General features: G+C 38.2%; 1 protein-coding gene across 2 annotated transcripts in view; it reads right to left on the minus strand.

Moving 5' to 3' along the window:
* The window catches only part of Nxpe3 (neurexophilin and PC-esterase domain family member 3), a 66,307-nt gene that overhangs the window by 37,889 nt on the left and 1,762 nt on the right, over positions 1 to 26,656 (minus strand). Inside the window, exons 1-4 of one of the 2 annotated variants that reach the window (XM_027943283.2) lie at positions 12,472 to 12,585; positions 9,407 to 9,483; positions 9,088 to 9,263; positions 4,882 to 5,169 (exon numbers count right to left, since the gene is read on the minus strand). In XM_027943283.2, coding sequence (XP_027799084.1) covers positions 4,882 to 4,974 — 93 coding nt within the window. In that variant the 5' untranslated portion in view covers positions 4,975 to 5,169; positions 9,088 to 9,263; positions 9,407 to 9,483; positions 12,472 to 12,585. Of the gene's footprint in view, positions 1 to 4,881; positions 5,170 to 9,087; positions 9,264 to 9,406; positions 9,484 to 12,471; positions 12,586 to 26,656 lie in introns of those variants that run through there. The other variant, XM_071615390.1, reaches the window with a different exon arrangement.

The following is a 26,656-nucleotide window of genomic DNA, read 5'->3' on the forward strand; positions in this document are numbered from 1 at the left end:
TTGACTGAAAAGATCAAGATCATTTTGGCTGACCCATCCACACCTATGGCCACGAGCCTGAGGCCATCTATAGCACTGCCGCCTCCGATGTTGCTGCTGCTGCTACTAATAATAAATTTGCACCCCTCCAACTTGATGCAAAGAAAGAGTTAAAGGGCTGGGAAAAGATGGAATTTGTCCTCTCTGAGTAATCACCAAAAAGAAGCCAATTCAGCCAGCTTCTCTTGTGAAACGAAAAATAAAGACTTCTCTCTTAGAAAAATAATGGCCAAATATTTACCAAATTTACCATAAACACAAACCCAAGAACTTCTGAACCTCAAGTAAAAGAAATATTAAAACTACACCAGGTTGGGGTTCAGCTCAGAGGTACAGCACTTGTGTAGTATGCATGAGGCTTTGGATTTGATTCCCAACACCTTAAAAACAATACACTAAGGCAAGTCAACATTAAGTTGCTCAAAACAAGAGAGGAAAAAAAATTGTAAAACACATGGAAAGATAAGAAATTACATAAAAAGAAACAAAGATAAGCCTCAACTCATCAAATAAAATCTCATATCACAAGGTGCTCTATAAATATATATAATATTATGTGTCAATTTTTAAAATAACAAAAAAATAGGAGAAATATCAGAAGCAACCACATGCTTAAAGAAAGGGAAAAGACCACTTGCTCCTCCTGAACTCTGGAATGACAGTTTTATGGTGAATTCTAGGAAACCAAGGCCTTAAGTCATTTCCAGATGATGAGTCTCAGGTATGAGCATCACAGTATTAGCATCTGAAAATGATTTGATGTTTTCCAATGTATACCTACAGCATTTGTGTTTGGTGCCTTTTTAGCTTTCTAGGAAGATAGAGAACATTTTATAACTGCAAATCAGGAAACAGACTCAAGAGAATTAAGTGACTTTTCCAAAGTCACACAGCCAACATGTTGCAGAAGCATAGCTATAACCTCAACTACACTACGCTGATACCAGATTCTGTAAAATGCCTAAGTATCATCCTGGTGTAGTGTTTCATGCCTGTAATCCCAGCAACCCAGGAGGCTGAGACTGGAGGATCATAAATTTAAGGCCAGCCTCAGCAATTTAGCAAGACTGTGTCTCAAAATAAAAAATATCAGCTGGGCATGGTGGGGCACGCCTGCACTTCCAGAGGCTTGGGAGGCTGATACAGGAGAAATGCGAGTTCAAAGCCAGCCTCAGCAAAAAAATGAAGAGCTAAGCAACTCAATGAGACCCTGTCTCTAAATAAAAATCCAAAATAGGGCTGGAGACGTGGCTCAGTGGTCAAGTGCCTCTGAGTTCAATCCTCATTACCCAAAAAAACAAATAAATAAATACATAAACAAATAAATAAATAAAATAAAAAACATGGGGATGTAACTCAGTGGTAAAACTCCCAAATTCAATCCCCAATAACAAAGAAATGAAAATAAGAAAGAAAATATTAAGTATTGGCAAGGATGTGGAAGAACTGGAATACTTGTTCAGTATTGGTAAGAATGAAAAATTTCACAGGTGCTGTGAAAAACTTTCTGGTGGTTTGTAATTAGGATTACCACCCAAAATTAGAATTACTGCTGGGCATTGTGGTATCTGCCTGTAAATCCCAGCTACTTGGGAGGCTAAAGGAGGAGAATCACAAGGACAACTTGGCAAGACCCTGTCTCAAAATAAAAAATAAAATAAGCTGGGGCTGTAGCTCAGTAGTACAGCATTTGCCTGGCATGTACAAGGTCCTGGGTTTAATCCCCAGTAGTGCAGGGGGAAAAAATTAGAATTATCACAATTCAGCACTTGTAGTTGGGGGTACATACCCAAAAGAATTGGATATGTACACCTAACTTCATAGCAGCATTATTCATAATAACCAAAAGGTAGAAATCATCCAAATGTCCATGAATGTATGTATGTTATAGCATGGGTCAAAATGGGTAGGTATGTTATAGCATGGGTCCTTTTATAAGGCTAAATAACGCTTCTCTCTCTCTCTCTCTCTCTCTGTGTACACAGAGGAATGTCTGTGTGTGTGTACAGAGGAATATTACTTGCCTTAGGAAGAAATTTCTGATCCACAATACAACATAAATTAACTCTGAGGGCATTATGCTGCCAAAAATAAAAATAAGCCAGTTGCAAAAGACAAATACTGGGACTGGGGTTGTGGCTCAGTGGTAGAATGCTCGCCTAGCATGCACGAGGCACTGGGTTTGATCCTTAGCACCACATATGTAAAATAAAAATATTGTGTTCACCTAAAAAACTAAAAAATAAATATTTAAAAAAGATAAATACTATATGATTTCATTTATATGCAATACCTAAAGTCATCAAATACAGAGGCAGAATATAGAACAGTAGATGCCAGTGGCTGAAGGGAGGAAGAAAGGGTAAGTATTGTTTAACGCATACAAGTTTGAGTCTGGTAAGATAAAAACGTTCTGGATATAGATGGTGGTAGTAGTTGTGTTATGGGCCAGGCTATTTGGGTAATGACCAAACAGACTCCCATTTTACCCTGAGACTCCATATCATGTAAGAAATGCTTCTCCCATGGGAAAGTCCCACCTCTGTACCCATTAATAGTTACCTAGCATAGCACACTTGGCAACATAAAACAGCAATTCTTACACAATGTAAAATTGTTCTCTCTTTGGTTCCCATGTTTCTTGGGCAATGTACCTTGTCAGAAATTTATTGTCTACATGTTAGTAACCATTCTCTAACTTGTACTCAACTAGGGTCATTTTGACACCCCCCCCCACTTCCCTTCTGCTTGCTTGCCGCTATGCCAACCTGGAAAGTCCTATGGAAAGTACCAATGTACTCATTACATTGTCTCATTAACTGTCCAGTTCAGCTTCTATATCTACTTGCTTGTAGCTACATCAACCCAGATGTGTTCTTTGCAGTTTTTGCCTTTAAATATCCTAAAATGCTCAGGCTCGGGGCTGTTTTCTGCAGAGACAACTTGGTCCTGTAGGAAGCAGTCCTGGCAGGTCAAAATAAAGACCCTTTAATTTGGACAAAACTGGGACTTAATGTATTTTTCTGAGCGACCTGCCCCACAATAGTTGCACATGTGAGCTGTACTGTACAATGAAAATGGTTAAAATGGCAAATTCTATGTTATGTATATTTTCCTCGAAACAGGAATTTCTTAAATATCTAGATATATCATTGACAGGTTCCAGGTAGAAGATACTATCAACATGGAATTGGCACTGCCTTACCTGCAGCAAAAACATGCAAGAACAGTTTAAGCAAAGAAAAGGAAGTGACCTAGGTTTTATGCTTTTTTTTTTCTAAAGGAAATCTTTAACAGAATCACTTCGCATTCTTCAAAATACCAAACAAATTTTGTTAATGGCCCACAGGGGAGAAAACAAACAAACAAACAAAAAGGGACTCTACAGGCCCATTTCATAATAAAATTAGGTGTTCTGCTGAAAAAACACAAAGTGAGTTCCAGCCGGAGAAATGAAAAAGCCTGTGTCTTAGCTTTTAAAGCATCTTGTGCTAATAAAACCCAATAAGAAAAAAAAAAAAAAGCTATAATTGAATCAGAATTAGCACCACTAACAAAATAAAAAGGGCAACATCCTTTTCACTACTCCATAAATTTTGGTGATATATGAGTTCATATATCAATATTACCAAGTACCTTCTTAGCATAAAGCACTTGTGAGGGTTCAGTAAGACATGCTCCCTGCTCTTCAGTGTCATACAATACCCTTCAAAACAAACTCTTCAACTCCCTACCCTTGCATACTACTTCAGTTTTTTGCCAGGAATCACTAAAAGATTCTTTTTCTTTTTTTTTTTGGTACCGAAAATTGAATTCAGGGGCAACTTTTGTATTTTATTTGGAGACAGGGTCCCACTGAGTTGCTTAGGGCCTTGCTAAGTTGCAGAGGCTGGCTTTGAACTTGTGGTCCTCCTGCCTCAGCCTCCTGAGCTCTGGGACTACAGGTGTGCACCACCACATCCAGCTTAAGATAGCTACCTTTTTCTTCCTCTCCTAAAGCTACCTTGGAATTCCTCTTTTATAGCACTTTTCACAATCTCTAATTAACATTACTACTATACCATGTGATTAAGATTACTACTTATTATTACAAGGTAAGCATCCCTAGTCTAAAAATCTGAATCTGAAATGCCCAAAATCCAAAACATTTATTTGTTTGTTTGTTCATTTATTTTAATTTTTTTAGTTGCACATGGATGCAATACCTTTATTTATTTATTTTTATGTGGTGCTGAGGATTGAACCTAGTGCCTTACATGGGCTAGGCAAGCACTCTACCACTGTGTTACAAAACAGTTTTATTTATTTATTTATTTATTTTGGTGGTGCTGGGGATAGAACTTAGGGCCTTGTGCATATGAGGCAAGCACTCTATTAACTGAGCTATATCCCCAGCCTCCCCCAAAACATTTTTAATGTTTAAGTTCTGAATACTTCTGATTCCATATTTTCAGATTAGGGACACTCAACCAATAGTTATGCAAAATTGAAAAAAACTCAGAGCTAAATAAAGCTCTTTTCTTCATAAAATAAAACAAAAACCTCCAAAATTTGAAAATTTTCTGGTCCCAAACATTTCAGACAAGGGATACTCACCCCATATTATTTTCTCCCATGCACAATCAGAATGTGAACTCCATAAGTAATGAAATCATCTCTGTATTCTTCACTGCTGCACCCTCAGTGACTATCACAGTATATGACCACCAGAGGCACTCAAATACTTAATGAATAAATGGAAGGAAGAATTGTAACTTGGGATAAGTTTCCTGATGACAGTACTGCCTCAGGCTAGTTAATCCTTAGTCCCCAGATCTGGCTGCTTTAGTTGTGGGTACTTACCTCTACCTCAGTAACAATGATGACCAGCACTACCACCATCAGCACAGCAAGCAGACAGCAAAAAATCCGCAGTTTGAAGAAATTGGTCCACATTGTCTGGCTGTGTCCTGATCACCCATGGCCGACATCATAATACCTTCACTCCTCAAAACTCATGTCTTTGTTTTTCTGAGCTGCAAATGAGCTCTCAATGTAATTTGCTTCTATCCTGTTAGTAGCCTTAAGAGCTCTTTGTGTAGAGGAGAGACTGCAGTTGATTCAAGAAGCATATTTTTCTTCAACAAACTCCTTCAAATAGAAGAAATAAAGAATACATCACCAATTGCAATATCCTGGAGTGGAGTAAAAGAAAAAACAGATTTCCTTTTCCTGAACCTTATCTAAGGCCCAAAGTCACAAGAAGAGAGCAAAGAGCCAGAGCACAGTAATATTCCAATTACCAACAATCATCCCCGTTTCCTATCCCAACTCTAGGCTGTAACATTTGCCCTACTACCTTTTTAGGTTTTAACTTTTAAGAGAGCAAAAATGAATGTATTCAAACTCAGAAACTGCAAAATAAAATTTTTTAAATTTAAATTTTATAATTGTTAAATATGTGTTATGGGCCAGGCTATATGGGCAATATAGCCAAACAGACTCCATTTTACCCTGAGACTTCATATCATGTAAGAAATGCTTCTTCCATGGGAAAGCCCCACCTCTGTACCCATTAATAGTTACCTAGCATAACACACTTGGAAACACAAAATAGCAATTCTTATACAATGTAAAATTGTTCTCTTTGCTTTCCATGTTTCTTGGGAAATGTACCTTGTCAGAGATTGATTGTCTACATGTTAGTAACCATTCTCTAACTTGTACTCAACTAGGGTCATTTTGACCCCCTTCCCTTCTGCTTGCTTGCTGCTGTGCCAAACTGGAAAGTCCTATGGGAAGTACCAGTGTACCCACTGCATTGTCTCACTAACTGCCCAATTCAGCTTCTGTACCTGCTTGCTTGCAGTTACGTCAACCCAGGTGTGATTTTTTGCCTTTAAATATCCTAAAGTGCTCAGGCTTGGGGTTGTTCCTTGCAGAGGCAGTTATGGGTCCTACAAAGAGCAGTCACCAGCTGGCCAGCTAAATAAAGACTCTTTGATTTGGACAAAACTGGCACTTGGTGTGCTTTCTGAGTGACCTGCCCCACAACACACGGAGATGTAAGTAAATAAAATCATTTCCCTTCCCTTATAGCTTAAGTTATACAATATTATCATATAAATTATATCTAAAGGGTATTAAGAGAAAACCCTGTGTTTTTATGAGGAACTCTGCAAGATATTATACAAACCACTCTGATAGTCTTCTCTGGAAAACAAGGAGGGCTACCCACTGAAGGGTAGGAGACATAAAATATCCAGCTCCCCCCACCATAAATGTGGTCCTTGTTCTCCCTCAGCTAAGAAACAAAGTACAGGAAGAAAGATACCTGTCCTGAAGAAGTGGAGGAGTACATTAAGCTGGAGGAGTGGGCAACAAGATCCCCCACTCTCCATCATACCTGTTACAGGCAGAGGACGTCAGAGGCAGCTATTCCTAACAATTTTCCACGTAACAAATTCAAAATACTTTCTCCAGTTGTTATTTGATGCAGGTAAACAGAGATGATACTGGTATTTTGCTGCTAGAGAGGCTTTCCATGGAGGGCAGTGTTGAGGTAAGGTGGAAAAGGTGCATAATCATACTGCAGAGTATCTCAGAATAGATCAACTGCATCAACATCCCCCTCTGCTTTATGCTAGACCTGGCAGGTATTCTATTCTCTCATTTATCTACTCCACCTGTCTGAACCATTCCCATCCCACAAGGACCATTGCCAAGCCTTCCACAACCCAGCTTCAGAAAGGAGACAAGACTGACAACATGCTCTCTAACCTCACAATTCCCATAGTGCTTATTTTCACTTCTCAGCTGATCTCTACTAGTATGTATTTCTTGTCTCTCTAACAAGACTATACTAATTATGACTATATTTTTAAAAAAAAACAGTAACTATATTTCAGAGAAAAAGCAACTTAATGATAATGCATCATACTTTTTCAATTTCCTCTTAGAACTTCATTCTTTACATGGTATACAATGATTCAAAAGACTACGTTAACAAATAATTATAGTGGTCTACTCCATAATTGCATTGTACTGTCAGAAATTCCCCTTGAAAAGTTTATACTCATATCCTTCACTCTGGAAAATAAGGAATGCCATCCCTCTATATGGCAGGAGGCAGGAAGCAGAAAACTCCTTTTCCCCCAGCTAAGTAGCAAGTATGGAGGACATCTGCCTTGAAGGTGTGGGCAATTGTCTTCTTAAAGATAAGGCAGCTCCCTTTTCAGAGGAATAAAGGCTGGGAGTGCAGCTCAGTGTTAGGGTGCTTGCATAGTAGGCACAAGGCCTCAGGTTCAATACCCAGTACCACAAAAAAAAGGCGGTGGGGAGTAAAAGAAAGAAATCTATCACTCCTGTATATCTCCACCAGATGCAGGGACTATGAAAGACTTCACCTAACATCTCATGTCCCCTGACACCATCCCTCTCTAATACCAAGGCACTCATCCACCCTGAAGTGCCTATAAATTTCATAACACAATTCTATGAAACAGAGGAAAAATCTCTCACCAAGACCCAAACTTTTCTGCTACAGAAATTCTCTCTCAGAGTCGGCCATAAAAATCATAGGTTTCCCTAATGGACAGAGTGGGAGAAGAACAAAGATGACAATCCATAGGAATTTAACTGCACATGGGCAGGCATGGTCTATGAATCCTGTGGATGCCAGTCATTCGGAGAACATTAGAGTGCTTCAGAAAGTCAGCAGCAGCACAGGATGATCAGTGATGCAGAAGGACGGCAAGGGGAGCAGACTCCAAAGCTAAAAGAACTACAGGGCTTCAGGCAGCAATATAAGAAGCCCTCATGGCTAGAGATTTCTGCTGACATTAATCATGAAGGGTCATGCCAGGAAAAGACCTGACTTCCTGCTATAAGTAAGTAGAGCACTGACATTTCAGAGACTCCTTTGTTCAACTAAGTAGATATTGTTTGAGACACACTAGATAGATCTCTCTTTGAAAGACATACTAAAATGTTCTCAGGAGTCACCTCTGGGCAGTTTTTGTTTTCTCCTTTATATATCTGTCTTAAATTTCCACCAAGAAATAAAAATCTAAAACATAAAGAATAAAGCTGAGGGGCTGGGGATGTGGCTCAAGCGGTAGAGCGCTTGCCTGGCTTGAGTGCATCCCGGGTTTGATCCTCAGCACCACATACAAAAACAAAGATGTTGTGTCCGCCAAGAACTAAAAAAAAAAATATTAAAATATTCTCTCTCTCTCTTTCTTTCTCTCTCTCTCTCTCTTAAAAAAAAAAAGAAGAAAGCTGATTTCTAAGAATAAAAATTAAAGGCCAGGTGGGGTAGTGCATGCCTGTAATCCCAGTGGCTTGGGACACTGAGGCATGAGGATTCCAAGTTCAAAAAGCAACTAAGTCTTAGCAACTTAGTGAGGCCCCCAGCAACTTAGTGAGAACCTGTCTCAAAACAAAAAATTTGAAAAAAGGGATATGGTTTAGTGGTTAAGCACCCCTGCACTCAATCTCTGGTACAAAAAAAAAATTAAAGCTATAAAAAAAAAAAAAGAAAGAAAGCATTAAACCATATTTGGGAAAATAATTCAATTTTAAATGAAAGATTTATTTGGGAGGGGGAACCAGAGATTGAACCCAGGGGTACTTAACCACTGAACCACACTGGCAGCCCTTTATTTATTCATTCATTCATTTATTTACTTACTTATTTTTGAGACAGAGTCTCAACAAGTTGCTTAGGGCCTCACTAAATTATAAATTGCTGAATTTAGCTTTGAACTTGTGATCCTCCTGCCTCAGCCTCCTGAGTTGCTGGGATTACAGGTGTGTGCCACCATGCCTAGCTTAAATGAAAGATTTCTAAGAAAAAGAGGAAACTGGTAACAGGTTTCAGCTGTTTTCCTACAAATACAAAACACAGACACTATCACAAGACAGCTATTTTGCAAAGTGAACAAAAAACAATCAATCAGTACCTCAATCACTTTGGAATCAAGTCAGAACAATAGTACTGGATGGGAAAAAAACGCAAAAAAAATGAAGATCAACCAAAAATTAAATTTATAATTCACTGTAATTTACCTTTTTTGGAAATTTCCCAAGAGATATGTATTGGAACTATGAAAATAGAATTTATTTCTAATTCCTTCCAGCGTGAAATCCTGAACCCAGGCAATTGTAAGCAGCAGTCCTTATTCTTTTCTTGCCATATTTGAAGCATACATTGATGTCTTTTCATGTTTATATCATTCTTCCTACTGCAACAGAAATAAGCACATGATATAAAGGTTAAAGATATTGAAAATAAGATAAAGGAAAACATGTTAGCAATTAAAACTACAATATTATAGGCAGAAAGATATGCATAGATTTAAATACAATGTAGTGTATTGGTACATACCTGCAATTTCAGTGACTCAGAAGGTTGAGGCAGGAGGATTCCAAGTTCAAGGTCAGATTTAGCAACTTAGGTACATACTGATGTGAAATAAAAAAAGGAATAGAGATGAGGCTCAGTAGTAAAACGCCGTTCAATCCCCAGTACCAAAAAAAGAAAAAAAAAAGTATGATGTAGTGGGAAGAGTAGTGAGAACATTTCTTTTTTTTTTCCTACTAATAAAAAACAGAACTCACTGTTAACCAGTTAACTTTAACCTTGAAAATCACTCTAAAAACTTAGCTGAAGGTCAAAACTTCAAGTAGCAGCATAACTGAAAAAATATAAACCAAAGATAAAAACTCCAAATATTATTTTTCTTAAAGACTACATAATTATGTAGTTCAACAATCCATTTTCCCACTATAGAAAACAACAGGTATTTTTATAAATTTTTAAATAAAAGTTGTAATTCAAGGAATCTAAACTTGAGCAGTCTTGTTTTCAAATCTTTGTATAATGTTAGAACTCTACTTATTCATGCTTTATTTTTATGTGCAAAGGACAAGCAAACACCAAAATGTAGTCAGGCATGGTGGCACATACCTATAATTCCAGCAACTAGGGAGGCTGAGGCAGGAGGATCACAAATTCAAGGCCCGTCTGGGCAATTTAGTGAGACCCTTCTCAAAATAAAAATAAACAAAACTGAAAATATAGTAAAGGGATACAGTGCCCTTGGGTTCAATCCGTAGTATTGGGAAAAAAAATAAAAAAGCAAAATGTAGAATCTGTCTTGCAGGTAGAACCCAGTATTTATTGGGATTATTCTGCCAAATTCTGATTAAGACTGTTTTGAAGTCTAAGACATATATTAAGCAATCTTTCTTTAGTATTTGTAGTAACAGCCATAGAATGACTTTCTATCCCAATTTCACAAGAGAATTACCAGTGGTTGCTCACATTACTAGGAATAATAAATGTCAATGACATAAATGAAATACCTGAATTAAACACTAAACAAAGAAAATTTGACAAGAACACCACCCTCTGGAGAGGTCACAAAGACAATATATTACTAGATAATTGCACCTCTCAAGTCTCTAAAATGATCCCTATCCTAAATATTCTGACCTATTATCCACATAAATGTAATTCACTAGTTAGAGCAAGTACCTGGAATTTTAATTCAGAATGTATTCTCCCCTACTTATGAGACACAAGCAGAGGTTTACATGGAATATAACCAAACATAAATGGTTATATTTCAAATTTCCCAAAGAGCAGCTGTGTTTCATCTAGAAAGAATGGAGACCTATCCAGGACCATAATATTGATTAGTCAATCAGAGAGTGTTAATTTTCAATAAAGATTAAGCAAGGGAACTTTGGATTGTGCAGAGGGGAGTGAGGGGAGGGGAAGGGATCTGGGGATGGGAAGGCAGTGGAATGAGATGGACAGTATTACCCTATATACATGTATGATTACTCTTCCAGTGTGACTCTACACCAACCTCAGCCAGAAGAAGTTGTGCTCCATTTGTGTATAATGGGTCAAAATGCATTCCACTGTCATTTTTTAAAAATTTAGAAAAATTAAGGAAGGAGGGTAATGTGTAGAATTTGTTTCCACAGATTCCACTTCTTTCATGTACCTTCCTCCCCACCTCATATGCCCAGTGTTGATGTATCCACAGAGATTATGTGGCAGGTAGAGAAGTAACCAAATTAAATAAGTCTCATAGTAATAAGTGCTATAAGAAAAAACTAGGGCATTTGGTAAGTCATGGCCTCAATCCTGCATGCACATTAATAATTATTATGGAAGCTTTTTAAAACACCAATGCCTGGGTCCCACTCACCCAATTACATCAGATTCTGTAGGAGTAGTTAAGAAACATTAAAAAAAAAAAAAAAGGTACCCTGATGATTATAATGTACAGTCAAGTAGGGGAACCACTAGTATAGGTTGGATCAGTTGGTGAGGGATGGCCTTTCTGAAATGAAATTTGAATTGTAACTTATCTTGCCCTCTCAAGACACTCGGATCCCCAGGCAATGAAGGTAGCAATCCCTACTTTAGTGATCTATCCCTTCTTTTCATTTCTCCATAACAAATAACAATACTTTATCAGCCCCAGAGAGAGACTGTAAGGAAAAGAGACATTGATAAGGTGTAATAAACACAGTCAAAGGGAAACAGAACCCAAATACTATGGAGGAATAGTATGTGCTTCCTCCACTAAGCAGAATTAGACAATTATCAGGATGTAGGAGTCCTGCCAGATTCAAACACACCCTCATGTTCCAAATGATAATTAAAGGCAGTGAGGAGGGGTAAGGCCCACTAGAGCAGTGTGATTCCTTATCTTTGGGCAATGTGGCAGCAATCCCCCTTTAGCATAATGAAAAGCAAGGGAAATTTTACAATTTCATAAAACGTTGCATAATCCTTCCAGAGAATTGTCTTCACCGCCCCTGGCCTTGGGTCAAGCAGAGATGGGCCACAGGCCAGGGTCTCCACATTATCCTTGAGAAGTCACACTCCACATTTGACCCAAATCTGATGTCCCAAAACTGCAGCTCAGTAATGTGAGAGCAGTCCACTGTGTGACAGCACCACTGGCCAAGAGGCAGCTGGCTGGTACTCAAAGCAGCGATGAGACTGGAGACAGGGGCTGACCTAGCGGCATCGCCTAGCACGCCGCATCGGGGAGGGGTCGGGAGAGAGGGTCTGAGCTGCGTTTTCCAGGTCAGGACACCGCGCTGCCACAAGAAAGACCGCTGAAGATGGGGCTACTCAAGCCCCATCCCGCCCCTCCCTACCGCGGTGCCGGTTCCTGTGGTGCGAGGCTGCGGCAGCCCGGGGCTCCAAAGCTGCCTTCCCCTTCGGCCCGGGCCTCAACTTCCTGGCCCCAGCGCTCTCAGCCAGGACCCCCAAGGCTGCACCTCCTCTGCACCGGGCCAGGGACTACGGAGCCAGAGAGCGCTGAGGGAAGGGCTCCGTAGCCCAGAAGTGCTCCTGAGAAGCCAAGCGCGGGTCGCTCCGAGAGCTGGGACCTCGCACATAGTCCGCAGCCCTGCACTCACCTCTGGGTTCCACCGCACCCCATTTGCTCCCCAGGGGCGGGTTCCTGACACTGGGGTTTGCTCGGCAGCGCCAGGCCGTTCACCCCCTGCTTCCTGACCCAGCAACGTCTCCTCACCCCCGACCCCCGGCTTCTATTGGTCGAATTCCTCCGTGGGCGGGCCTAGGATTTTGATTGACATCCAAGCGTGCGGAGCCCAGAGCCTTGAGGCGAGCACGCGGAGTTGGGGCTCTTTTACCTTGGAGCCACTAGGCTCCAGCGCACTAGGTGACCCTGCAGCTTTTGGTCTCCTGCCAGCGGTGGGTCTGACCCCTTTGGCAACCCAATTCTTTTTTTTTTTTTTTTGCATTTTATTCTAATTTGTCATACATGACAGCAGAATGCATTTCAATTCATAATACACAGAGCACAATTTTTCATGTCTTTGGTTTTTCACAAAGTAGAGTCACACCATTTGTGTCTTCTTACATGTACATAAGGTAATGATGTTCATTTCATTCCACCATTTTTCCTACCCCCATGCCATCTCCCTTCCTCTCCCTCCCCTTTGCCTTATCTAAAGTTCCTCCGTTTTTTCCATGCTCCCCATCCTGTCCCTATTATGAATCAGTATCCTTATATCAGAGAAAACATTCAGCATTTGGTTTTTGGAGATTGACTTACTTCACTTAGCATAATATGCTCCAACTCCATCCATTTACCTGCAAATGCCATGATTTCATTCTCTTTTAATGATGAGTAATATTCCATTGAGTGAATATATATATATATATATATATATATATATATATATATATATATATATATCACAGTTTCTTTATCCACTCATCTACTGAAGGGCATCTAGGTTGGTTCCACAATTTAGCTATTTTGAATTGTACAGCTATAAACGTTGATATGGCTGTGTCCCTGTAGTATGCTGTTTTTAAGTCCTTTGGGTATAAACTTAGGAGTGGGATAGCTGGGTCAAATGGTGGTTCCATTCCCAGTTTTCCAAGGAATCTCCATACTGTTTTCCATATTGGGTGCATCAATTTGCAGTCCCACCAGCAATGTATAAGTGTGCCTTTTTCCCCACATCCTTGCCAGCACTTATTGTTGTCTGTATTCTTAATAGCTGCCATTCTGACTGGAGTGAGATGAAACCTTAGAGTAGTTTTGATTTGCATTTCTCTAATTGCTAGAGATGTTGAACATTTTTTTTTATTTTTATATGTTTATTTTTTAGTTTTCGGCAGACACAACATCTTTGTTTGTATGTGGTGCTGAGGATCGAACCCGGGCCGCGCGCATGCCAGGCGAGCGCGCTACCGCTTGAGCCACATCCCCAGCCCGATGTTGAACATTTTTTCATATATTTGTTGGTTGATTGTATATCATCTTCTGAGAAGTGTCTGTTCATTTCCTTGGCCCATTTATTGGTGTTTTTTTTGTTTATTTGTTTGTTTGTTGTTGTTTTTTTTGGTGTTAAGATTTTTGGGTTTTTTTTAATATATCCTAGAGATTAGTGCTGTATCTGATGTACATGTGGTAAAAATTTGTTCCCATTCTGTAGGCTCTCAATTCACCTCACTGATTGTTTCTTTTGCTGAGAAGAAGTTTTTTTAATTTTAATCCATCCCCTTTATTGATTCTTGATTTTAATTCTTGCACTATAGGAGTCTTATTAAGGAAGTCAGGGCCTAAGCTGACAAGATGGAGAATTGGGCCTACTTTTTCTTCTATTAGGTAACCCAGTTCCTTTTGACATCACCATTTCCCTGAAGCATTGGCCTCAAGGCTTTTTTGTGTCCTCAAAATGACCACAACCAGAGATAACCCTGCTTAGGCTGTCTTTCTTGTGCAGTGGTGGAATTTATTGTTCTGTGTACCAAACACACACAATTTATTAAGTATAGAGATGGCAAGACCTTGAATCTTTCCTTGCTTTGAAATTAATCGACTTCTATTCACACTTGAAGCCATCCTGTTCTTTTTACTCTCACAATATATGACGCAGGTCTCCTGGCAAAAAATACCAGAATCTTCTTTGCCCTTCAATTCTCAGTTATCCTGTTTTGAACATTATTCTAACTGTGAAACATCAGCAGCAGTTGTGTGAAATTGAGGAACTGAATCAGATGCACTCTCAGGAAGCTGGAAGGAATTGCTGGCTTCTTAGTTTCTCAAAAGTGCTCAGAGCACAGTGGTGTTATCACAGCAAAACACAAGTTCAAAAAGTGTCCCGCCCCCAGACTGTTATCCCACGGTTGAAGGAGAAGAATTAATATAAATTACAACTGATCTTATTTTTTTCATATATTGATGACAGTGGACTCGATGTGCTCATTCAGATGTTTTCATGGCAGCCCTACATGCATGAATAACCAGACTCATGAATGGAATAATGGGTAGCTCTGCCCTAACTTCTAGAGTAACAATTTCATTCTCCTTTCTGGAGGAAATAAAGCTTTCCAAGGCCTTTTGTAGTCATAAAAGGTAGCTTCCATGTCTCTGTTCTTAAAGACCCTCTGCCCCAGGCTGAACTTCTGCTCTGATTAAGCTTTATCTCCCAATAGGTGAGCCCAGTCTTCACAGTTTGGCTCACAAGTGGCAAATACTTAGACATGAGGATTTGGGATTCATTGACCCCATTCACTCAGAGGCACTCATCACCCAGAAGCATTTGTACGAAAAGAGGAAGAGCCTCAGAATGAGCTAAGAGGAACTTCTCTGTACATTTAAAATAAATGAGGCCTTTGAGTAATCGTGCACATATTTTACAGTTATAGTCTCCCAAAAAGCAGTCAGGGCAAAAAGACCTGTCCATCTCTACTCGATTCTTAAAAGATTTCTCACTGCAAAGTCATCACACTTCCAACTCAGCACATCCAACACAGAATTTATTTCTCTTAGGAAATAGACTGTGGGTATTAAGGGTCGATAAGTAAAAGCAAATTAAGCCCATTTCTGATGCAGCTATTTTGGGATAATTCACTAGCAAATCTGGCTCCATCTCTGATGGCAGAAGCTTGGGGTACAGTGCTCTGGAACCTAAGTCAGTTCTTAATTTGGTGCCTTTGCTTCCTCCCTTTGAACAAGTGATGAGTTTGCACCCTGGGGCTGGGGTTGTGGCTCAGCAGTAAAGTGCTCACCTAGCTCGTGGGAAGCCCTGGGTTCGATCCTCAGCACCACATAAAAGTAAATAAAATAAAGGTATTGTGTCTAACTACAAATAAAAAATAATTATTTAAACTAAATAAATAAAATAAAGATACTGTATCCAGCTACAGCTAAGAAATAAATATTAAAACAAAAAAAGTAAGCGTCCGGCATAACATTACATACTAACCACTAATTCCAAAAACATGATGAACCATAATGAACCAGTGCATAGGAAGAGGTATTTGGTGCCACTACTGTGTTGTTTCATGCCCTCAAATTAAGGGACAGATTTTCTTCTTTTATTTAAATATATTTTTAATTGATACAAAAAAACATAGAACATAATAACTGTATGTATTTATGGGGTACCATATGATGTTGCAATACATGTATAGAATATGTAATGCTTAGATCAGGTTAAATGTGTCTATTTTCCTTTTTTTTTTTCCCGTACCGGGGATTGAATTCAGGGGCACTTGACTACTGAATCACATCCCAGCCCTATTTTGTATTTTAATTAGAGACAGAATCTCACTGAGTTGCTTAGTGCCTCACCATTGCTGAGGCTGGCTTTGAACTCCTGATTCTCCTGCCTCAGCCTCCGGAGTCACTGGGATCACAGCATGTGCCATTGAGAGCCGGACCTTTTTTTTTTTTTGAGACAAGATGTCACTAGGTTGTCCAGGTTGGCCCTGAACACACAATTTTTCTTCCTCAGTCTCCCCAGTAGCTGCAGCTACAGGTGCAGGCCACTGTGCCCAGTTATTTTCCTTTTCTGAACTTATAATTGATGATAGGTAATTGTACATATATGGGTTGGGGAGATACTAGATTTTTTTTTCCTGCTCTTTATTTCTCCAGCTCAAATCAAATTCCACTGATAATCAGAATAACATCAGTAAATAGATAGAGCATTTGTTAACATGCATGAGGCCAATACACTGGGTTCAATACCCAGTGAAGGATATAAAATAACAACCCTCAGGAATAAAGGATTGGTCCTGGATGAAGAAGGCAAACAATCGGCTCTGGGCTCTGGACTTTCATCCTTTCCCAGTAACTATGAGTCCTGGGTGGAGAAGGCGGACAATGGGCTCTTGGGCTCTAGGATCTGGACTTTCATCCCAGTATCAATGGGTGTTGAAGCTTTTACAGATGGTTTCCTAATTTAGACTTTGAACCTGCACAACTAGTTTCCTGACTACCCAAATCTCTAATGATTAAGTCACACTAAACATTCTGCTAAAATTAACTCCAATTAAAACCTATAAACAGACCCCTCTTGCAACCAATTGCTAATTTCTCCCCTGAAAATGTGCCATTTCACCGCTGCTTAATAAAGACAGCTTGGTGATCCATTGAGGTCTGCTCCTGTTTCAGTTATTTTTGCTTACACCCAGCACCACAAACACACACACACACACACACAAAAGTAGGAATTTTAAGTCCTATTTCCAGTCTGCTGAGTTAGAGTCTCAAGGGCAGGAATATGTAATACCTGCATTATGTTAAGCTTTCCAGACTTTTTTTTTTTTTTTTAAGTCCTACAAATTGAATTTAGGGCCTCAAACATATTAGGCAAATGCATCCCCAGTCTTATTTATTCTTATTTTGAGACAGGGTCTTGCTTAATTGCCCAGGCAAATTTAATCTTGAATAGCTGGGATTACAGGCATATGCCACCAAGCCCAGCACTCTCCAGATTTTAAAAATCTTTTTTATGTTAAAACTATTCAATTAATTTTAAAGAAAAGAGGAGTAACAAAGAGCTCTAGTGTGTAGAGTACCTGTATACCCCTCATCCAACTTCCCTTAAAGTTAATATTGTATATAACAACAGCACAATTACCAAGACTATGAAATGAAGACCAATATAATACTATTTCTGTAGACTTTATTTGGATTTCACCAGTTGTTCCGTTAATGTTCTTTTTATCATCCAGGATTCTATGTTGCATTTATTCATCTTGTCTCCTTAGTCTTTTCCAATCTGTGACAGTCTTTTCCTTGTGTTACAGTTTGGGTCTGGAATGTCTCCAAAAGGCTCCCGTGTTGAAGGCTTGGTCCCCAACTAGTGGTGCTACTGGGAAGTGATGGAGGTGGGGCCTAATTGGAGGAAGTGTATTGGGACCACAACCTCCCTCTCCCTTTCCCTCTCTCTCTCCTTCCAGCCACCATGAAGTGGACCAGCTCTCTGCTCTGCCACATGCTCCCCCCCATAATATTCTGCCTCAGCACAGCCTCATACATAGCACTGGGGCCAAGCAGTCATGGACTGAAACTATAAGCCAAAATAAATTTTTCATCCTTTAAGTTGTTTTCCTCAGATATTTTGTCAGTGACAGAAAAACTGACAAACACTCCTTTTTTTTTTTTTTTGTGCGTGTGTGTGTGTGTGTGTGTGTGTGAACTTAAAAACTTTTGAAAAATATTGGTCAGGCATTTTGTAAACTGTCCTTCAATTTGGGTTTGTCTTGTGTTTACTCACAATTTTTCAGGGATCTGCATTTGGAAGAAGAATACTACAGTGAAGTGTCCCTCTCATCACATCAGAGCAGGAAGCCTATCAGAGTAACATGATTTATCATTCATGGTGTCAATCTTGATCACTTGGTTAAGGTTTCTCCACAGAAGAATTTCTGATTTTCCCTTTTCATATTCTATTTGTTAGAAACATGCCATTAAATCCAGCCTAAGCTCAGGAAAGAGAAATGAGCTCTAGTTTCTAAAGGAAGAAGTATAAGAGAACTTGTGGATATATGTTTAAACCACCTTAATAATCAATATTTGTTTAGGGGAAAACACTTTGGGGCTGGGGTTATGGCTCAGTGGTTGAGTGCTTACCTCACATGTGTGAGGCACTGGGTTTGATCCCTGGCACCATAAAAATAAATAAAATAAAGGTATTGTGTCCATCTACAACTAAAAGAAAATCGATTAAAAAAAAACTTTGAAGCAATGTAAATATCCTGTCTCTCTTTAAAGTTCTGTCCACCAATTTTAGCATTAATCAGTTTTCTAAATGATTTTTCTGTTTTTCTCTATATTCATTGTCTGGAAAGCTCCTGTAAGAAATAGCTTTCCCTTCTTCCAGCTTAATTTATTTATTTAACAGTTTGTTTATCAGGGTACACTTATGGATATTTATTTTGTTCCTTGGGTTATAATACAAAGCTATTATTGCTCAAATTATTACAGTTTTGGCCATTGGAGCTCTTTCAGGTTGACATGCTCTGTCATTTCTTTTTTTTTTTTTTTTTAAGCACTGCTATATTTCTGGCACTTTAGGATGTTCTGGGCTTTCTTGTATTGAAAATTGGTAGAGACCAAGATCTGGGTGCTAAGTGTGCTTTTTGCTATGGCAGCATCATTCTTTCTAGGATGTCTCAACCAAAAGCACCAGAAGTACATGTGTGTACACTAACCCACGTATAAACACATTTCTATATTTAGTTCCATAACTGTATATAAATTAATATAAACATCAGTTGATATTGGCATATATAACTTGAATGAAGCATCACAAGTCTCATTCTAGCATTTTCCCTTTGCCTATTTCTTTCTCCAACAAGATACCTAGCAATCATTATATTTACTCTTAACCCTAGTATACATGTAGTAAAATAACTGAAAATTTATAACCCTGTAAGAAACAAACTTATCAACTAGAGTACACTGATTCTGAACTATTAGTACAGATTTTTTTGTTTGCTTTTTGTGAGCAAGTGTGTGTTTTCTTGTGGTGGTGGTTTATGTGGTATTGGGCTTTAAACCCAGAGCCCTGTGCATGTTAGCCAAGCACTCCACCCCAGCTCTATTTTTGAGAGAGGGTCTTGCTAAATTGGCCAGGGTAACTTTGAATTTGGAATCCTCCTGCTTCAGCTTTGCAATTAGCTGGGGTTACAGGAGGTCATAACCATGCCCACCCCTACTTTTTGACTTAGCCTTACACTATCCAGTCAAAACAATTTTCCAAAATTACTTAGGCTATCTCCCTTTTTGTTCATCTCCTTCAGTGAGATTATGTCATACATTTGTTAAACAGCAGGATTTCTTTTTCATAGTCTATATTCCATCCTGAGATTCCTCTGACATCATAGTTCAGATTTGGGAAGGTGATAAAACTTGCTTACAGTAAAGTTTAATCTTTTAATATATTGTTGTATAGACTTTGACAAAGAAATGGACTCATATCCACAACTACAGTTTGATATACAATAGTTTCATTACACAAAAATTCCTGTATGTGACCCCTTTATAAAAGTCAATCCCTTCCTCAATGCCTAGCAACCACTCACCTCTTTTTCTCTCCCTATAGTGTTGCATTTTCCAGAATGTTATATAGATAGAATCATACAATGTGTATTCCCAAGATTTGATTATCAGCAAGTTTGGCAACCATTATTCTTACTAATTCAGATACCATGTGATAAAGCACTAACATCCAACTAATCACCAAACTGGGAGTCAGTCTCATTTTAGACACATTTTTAAAGGGTATAACCTCCCAGATTGGTTAAATTATCTAAATTTGGAAGAACCTTGTCTGAGGTGCAAAGAGGTCTTCTTTCCTTTCAAAGATGCATGAGAAGATACAAGAAAAGCTTTGTTACCCTGCTGACTTCTTCCTTCCTCTCTTGAGAGCACACTTCCATTTCCACCCATTTGAGTTATATTTGTTTCCAAACAAGTTTATGCCAGTTATGTTACTGTTAGTCACATATTATAATTACCTATTATCATATGAAGCTTTGAAATCAAGTGTAAAAAGATAAAATAGTCAAGAAAAACAAAGTTACATGCTGTGGAAGTACTCAGAAGTATATTGATTGAAACGGGGGGGGGGGGGGGGGACTTCTATTGACTTAAAGACCAGAGAGAGAAATTATCAAAATTTAGAAGTATTCTGAATTCAAATGGCTTTGTAAATTCTTTTAGGTTCTCACTCCATTTTAAAGAAATATTGAAATGGCAAAATGTAGTAGTTATTTTTGATGTTAAAAAATTGTAGATATTAATGAGGTACCATGTTTCAATACTGTATACACTGTATAATGTTTAAATAAGGTTAAATGTATCCATCTTCCCATTTATCATTTCTTTATGGTGAAAACATTCCAAATTTTTTCTTCTACCTTTCTGAAATGAGTAGTATATAACTATTATTTATAGTCACCATACTGTGCAACAGCACACCCAAACTTCTTAACTCCTCTCTGCCATAACTCAGTACTCACTGATCAACCTTTCCCCATCCCTCCCTGGCACTCTCCCCAGCCTCTGGTAACCATCATTCTATCTCAACTTCTAGAGCAAACTTTTTTGGATTCCACAAATGAGTGACATCATGCAGTACTTGTCTTTCTGTGCCTGGTTTATTTCACATAATATAACGATCTCCAGTCCCATCCACGTTATCAAAATGACAGTATTTCATTATGTCTAAATAGTATTCAATTTTTGTCTATATACCACATTTTTAAATCTGTTCATTAACTTAGATCATTTCCATCTCTTGGCCATGGTGAACAGTGAGTGTGAATATGCTAATAGGAGTATAGATGTCTTGTCAAAATACCAATTTCATTTCCTTTGGATAAACACCCAGTAATGGTATTGCTGGGCCTCATAGTTCTAGTTCTCCTTTTCTGAGGAAACTTCATATTGTTTTTCATAATTGCTGAACTAATTTACATTCCCACCAACAGTGTAGAAGTTCCCCTTTCTCTGAATTCTCATCAGCATTTACTTTTCATTTTTTAAAACAACCATTCTAAGTGAGGTAAGATGATAGCTCACTGTGGTTTTGATTTGCATTTCCTTGATGACATAGTCATATTGAACATTTTTGAGCATTTTGGCATATAATTATTGGCCATTTGTATGTGTCCTTCTGAGAAATGTCTATTTAGTTCTACTGCCCATTTATATAATGTTTTTGATTTTTTAAAAATTTGTTCTAGGGCTGGGGATGTGGCTCAAGTGGTAGCGCGCTCGCCTAGCATGTGTGAGGCACTGCGTTTGATTCTTAGCACCACATAAAAATAAAATAAAAGATATTGTGTCCACCTAAAACTAAAAAATAAATATTTTTTAAAAATTGTTCTAATTAGTAATATGATAGTAGAATGCATTTTGACACATCATATATAAATGAAACTAATGCCCATTTTTAAAAATTTTTTTTGATGTTTAGCTTTTTGTTCCTTATATATTCTTCATATTAACTCACTGTCACATGTATAGTTTGCAAATATTTTTTTCCCATTTTGTAGGTTATCTATTCACGCTGGTGATTGTTTTCTTTGTTGTGCAGCTGTTTCGTTCCATACAATTCACTTGTTTATTTTTTGCTTTTGTTTTCTGTGCTTCGGGGTCTTGTCCAAAAAATATGCTTGCCCATTTTCATGTCCTGAAGTATTTTCCCTATGTTTTTTTCTAGTAGTCTCATAGTTTCAGGTCTTACATTTAAGTCTTTAATACATTCTGAGTTGATATTTGTAACTGATGGAAGATATAAGCTGGAAGAGGTAACTGAATGGTATGGCATGTTTGGCATGCACAAGACCCTGGGTTTGATCACCAGCACCAAAAACAAAAACAAACAAAAGAAATAAACCTTAAATTTTGTTTCATACCATACATAAAAATAACCTGAAAAGGATAAATAAGCTTAAACCTAAGAACTAAAATTACAATACTTCTAGAAGAAAACAAAAAAAGAACGTTTTAGTGGTCTTCAGTATGGCAAAGATTTTTTTACATATAACACACAAAGTACAAACACTTTTAAGTTAATACACTGGACTTCATCAAAATTTTAAACTTCTTCTTTTCAAAAAACATAATTATAGCTGGGCACAGTGGTGTACACCTGCAATCCCAGCAGCTCAGGAGGCTGAGTCAGGAAGATCTAGAATTCAAAGGCAGTCTCAGCAATGGCTAGGTGCTTAGCAACTCAGTGAGACCCTGTCTCTAAATAAAATTTTAAAAATGTTGCTCAGTGGTTAAGTGCCCCTGAGTTCAATCCCCAGTACCAACAACAACAACAACAAAAAAAAAAAAAAAAAAAAAAAAAGGAGAAGAAAGAAAGAAAAACATGATTATAGCCAGGCATGGTAGCTCATACCTGTAATCATAGTGACTCAGGAGGCTGAGGTAGGAGGATGGTAAGTTCGAGGCCAGCCTCAACAACTTAGTGAGACCCTGTCTCAAAATAAAAAAAGGGCTGTGGGATTATGCTAAGTGAAACTAGCCAATCCCTAAAAAACAAATAAATGCCAAATGTCTTCTTTGATATAATGAGAGCAACTAAGAACAGAGCAGGGAGGAAGAGCAGGAGGAAAAGATCAACTTTAAACAGAGACATGAGGTGGGAGGGAAAGGGAGAGAAAAGGGAAATTGCATGGAAATGGAAGGAGACCCTCATTGTTATACAAAATTACATATAAGAGGTTGTGAGGGGAACAGGAAAAAAAAACAAGGGAAAGAATTAAATTACAACAGATGGGGTAGAGAGAGAAGATGGGAGGGGAGGGGAGGGGGGATAGTAGAGGATAGGAAAGGTAGCAGAATACAACAGTTACTAATATGGCATTATGTAAAAATGTGGATGTGTAATCCATGTGATTCTGCAATCTGTATTTGGGGTAAAAATGGGAGCTCATAACCCACTTGAATCGAATGTATGAAATATGATATGTCAAGAGCTTTGTAATGTTTTGAATAACCAATAAAAAAAAAAAGGGCTGCGGATGTGGCTCAGTGGTAAAGTGACTCTGGGTTCAATCCCTAGAACCCCCCCACCAAATATATATATGTATACACACACACACACAAACACACACACACACATATCAACAAGCAACACACAGACCAGGACAAAATATTTGATATATGCAGACTATATAAAGAACTCTAACATCTCAAAATAAGAAATGACACGGCTTTTTAAATAGGCAAATTTTATAAAATACTTAGCCAAATTTTGGGACACTTAACCAAAGAGGATAAACAGCAAATAAACAAATTAAAAGATGCTCAATATCATTAGTTACTAGAGAAGTATAAATTAAAACCACAGGGATATACTATTATACATCCACCAGAAATGACCAAAATTAAAAAGACTGGCCATAACAAATATTAGTGAGGTAGGATAGACAGAACTATCCTATACTGTTGGTAGTAATGCAAAATGGAAAACAAAAACGTTTTGGAAAACAAAACTGATTTGGCAGTTTCTTGAAAAGTTGGATATAACTATTCTATGATACAGCCATTCTTGCTCCAAGACAAATAAAAATATATGTCTATACTAAGACATTGGTAAAAATTCATAGGAGCTTCATTTCTAATAGCTAAAACCTGGGAACAAACCAAATATCGTTTAGCAGATGAATGGATAAATTATGGTAAATAAAAACAACAGGATACTACTCAGAAATAAAAGGAATCACATGAATCTCAAAATAATTATGTTAAGGAAAAGAAACTTGACAGAAAAAGGTGTCATTAAAAAATGAGGAATCTTTTGGTGGCTATGAACATATTCATCATCTTGATTGTTGTGATGGTTTTATCAGCACATTTATGTGTTAATATTTATCAAATTCCTCACTTTAAACATATGCAGTTTACTCTAAGCAAATTTAATCTCAATAAAGACATTAAAAATTTATGATATATGAAGTTATTTTTTATGATTCCCTACACTGATTTTTTAATTCACCAACGAACTATTGTTCCTATTTTTATCAAATGAGAAGGCTTCTACTAAACTTACTACTAACACTTTCAATGCCCAATGTACTCACCAACCCCTGACAATGTGCTCTTGGAAGATAATATATGCTCTCCTCTACCCACAGAATTCCAGTGAATATCCTAGAGGTAATAAAATCTGTGCTGAATAAGACTAAATTAGCATTCCTTTCACTTATATCCATTTTCATGAGGCTAGGACTACTCTTCTGTAGATTCACTTATGACAACACTCCGGACCTTCCTCAGAATAATTCTATTGCAGTCTGCTCTGAACTTTACCTATTGATTGCAAGCAAAATGAATAATAACCATTACTACTACTAATCACAGAAATAAAGTTGAAGCACTCAAATGTATAAACCTTTTATTTAAAATGAGAAAATTAAATACATGTTAAATCAAGTATAATACAAAATATCAAGCCTTCCTAAAACAGGTTATAACCACTTTAAATCTTCTATTTCTAAAATAAAATTAAAGAGAAATCTAAAAATAGTTGAAAATAAAATTATTTTAAAACTCTTATTGTGAACATTAAAAATATTACAAAACATGGGGGAGGAGATGTAAATTAGTGGTATACTACTTGCCTACCATGCGCAAGGTCCTAGGTTTGATCCCCAGCACCGCTAAAGAAAAAAAAAAGTTTCAGAATAATCAAATCTGTAAGAAAGCAAACAAAGCCACTGCAGAGTGATTCTGCTATCCATTAAAATCAACAAAGGAATTAAAATTCAGTGTGATTTCTATTCATACATAGATAAGAAGTACCACATTTTAAAAAGACAACTATCCATTTCTCTCCAAGGCTGTGAGGAGTGCTTTATTTACTTGACTTTCAATTTTAATATGGCACAATGGGGTTTATCAGTGAAAGCAGAATCATTAAAAATGTTTAGCGCTGGGGTTGTGCCTCAGCGGTAGAGTGCTTGCCTAGCATGTGCTGTTATGGGCCAGGCTATACGGACAATGACCAAACAGACTCCATTTTACCCTGAGACTCTATATCATGTAAGAAATGCTTCTCTCATGGGAAAGCCCCACCTCTGTACCCATTAATAGTTACCTAGCATAACACACTTGGAAACACAAAACAGCAATTCTTATACGATGTGAAATTGTTCTCTGCTTTCCATTTTTCTTTGGTAACGTACCTTGTCAGAGATTGTCTAGACGTTAGTAACCATTCTCTAACTTGTACTCAACTAGGGTCATTTTGACCCCCTTCCCTTCTGCTTGCTTGCTGCTATGCCATCCTGGAAAGTCCCGTGGGAAGTACCAATGTACCCACTGCATTGTCTCACTAACTGCCCAACTCAGCTTCTGTACCTGCTTGCCTGCAGCTACATCAACCCGGATGTGATTTTTAACTTTAAATATCCTAAAATGCTCAGGCTTGGGGCTGCTCCTTGCAGAGACAGTTATGGGTCTTACAAGGAGCAGTCACCAGCTGGCCAGCTAAATAAAGATTCTTCAATTTGGACAAAACTGGAACTTGATGTGTTTTCTAAGTGGCCTGCCCCACAACATTTGAAGGCCCCAGCAAGATCTACTCTTCTCGCATCCCGGAGACCAACAAGGGAGGTGAAGTGGTGGAGAGATCGCCTAGGAGAAGGCCTCTGAGAAATGTTCCTCAGGCCTGGGGCCATCCCTCCACCAACCCCCACCCACCAAAAAGTACTAAGAGTCATCTGTGTTTCCCTGAGCAAAGTAAGTCCGATCTAGAGAGGCTCAGAAAAAGCTAGACGCAGCATTATTTCCTGGAGTCCAGGGCTAGGAAGTCCTCTGGTCCAGTCCTCTGGTCTGGTTTTTCCTTGGTTCTCTGGTCTGAGTGTGGTTTTCCTTGGTCGTCTGTCTGGTCCAAGTCTGGTTTTTACTAAGTCCTTTGTTCTGAGTGTGGTTTTCCTTGGTCTTCTGTCTGGTCCAAGTCTGGTTTACTCAATCTTCTGGTCTGAATCTGGTCTTCTGTCAGTTAAATTTGTCCTTGGCACCTTACCTGTTGTGTGTTTTATTGTCTGTCTTGTATTTTTTTCTTATTTGTTGTTTGTTATTGTTTGTCCCTTTTTTGTTTCATGTTAATTTCTATGGGTGTTTTTTTTTCTAATGTTAAAAAATGGTTTAAAAGGTTTTTACTGTGCTCACCAAAGCTTGCATTAAAATGTAAATGGCTGACAACAGGATTAAAAAAAAAAAAGGTCAAAAGTAAAAGCTAAAGGTATAAAAAGGCATTCTAGAGATTGCCTTCATTTAGGAACTGGGCCAGGAGGCCAATTCAG

Source organism: Marmota flaviventris, chromosome 8, assembly GCF_047511675.1.
Source record: "Marmota flaviventris isolate mMarFla1 chromosome 8, mMarFla1.hap1, whole genome shotgun sequence".
NCBI lineage: Eukaryota > Metazoa > Chordata > Mammalia > Rodentia > Sciuridae > Marmota > Marmota flaviventris.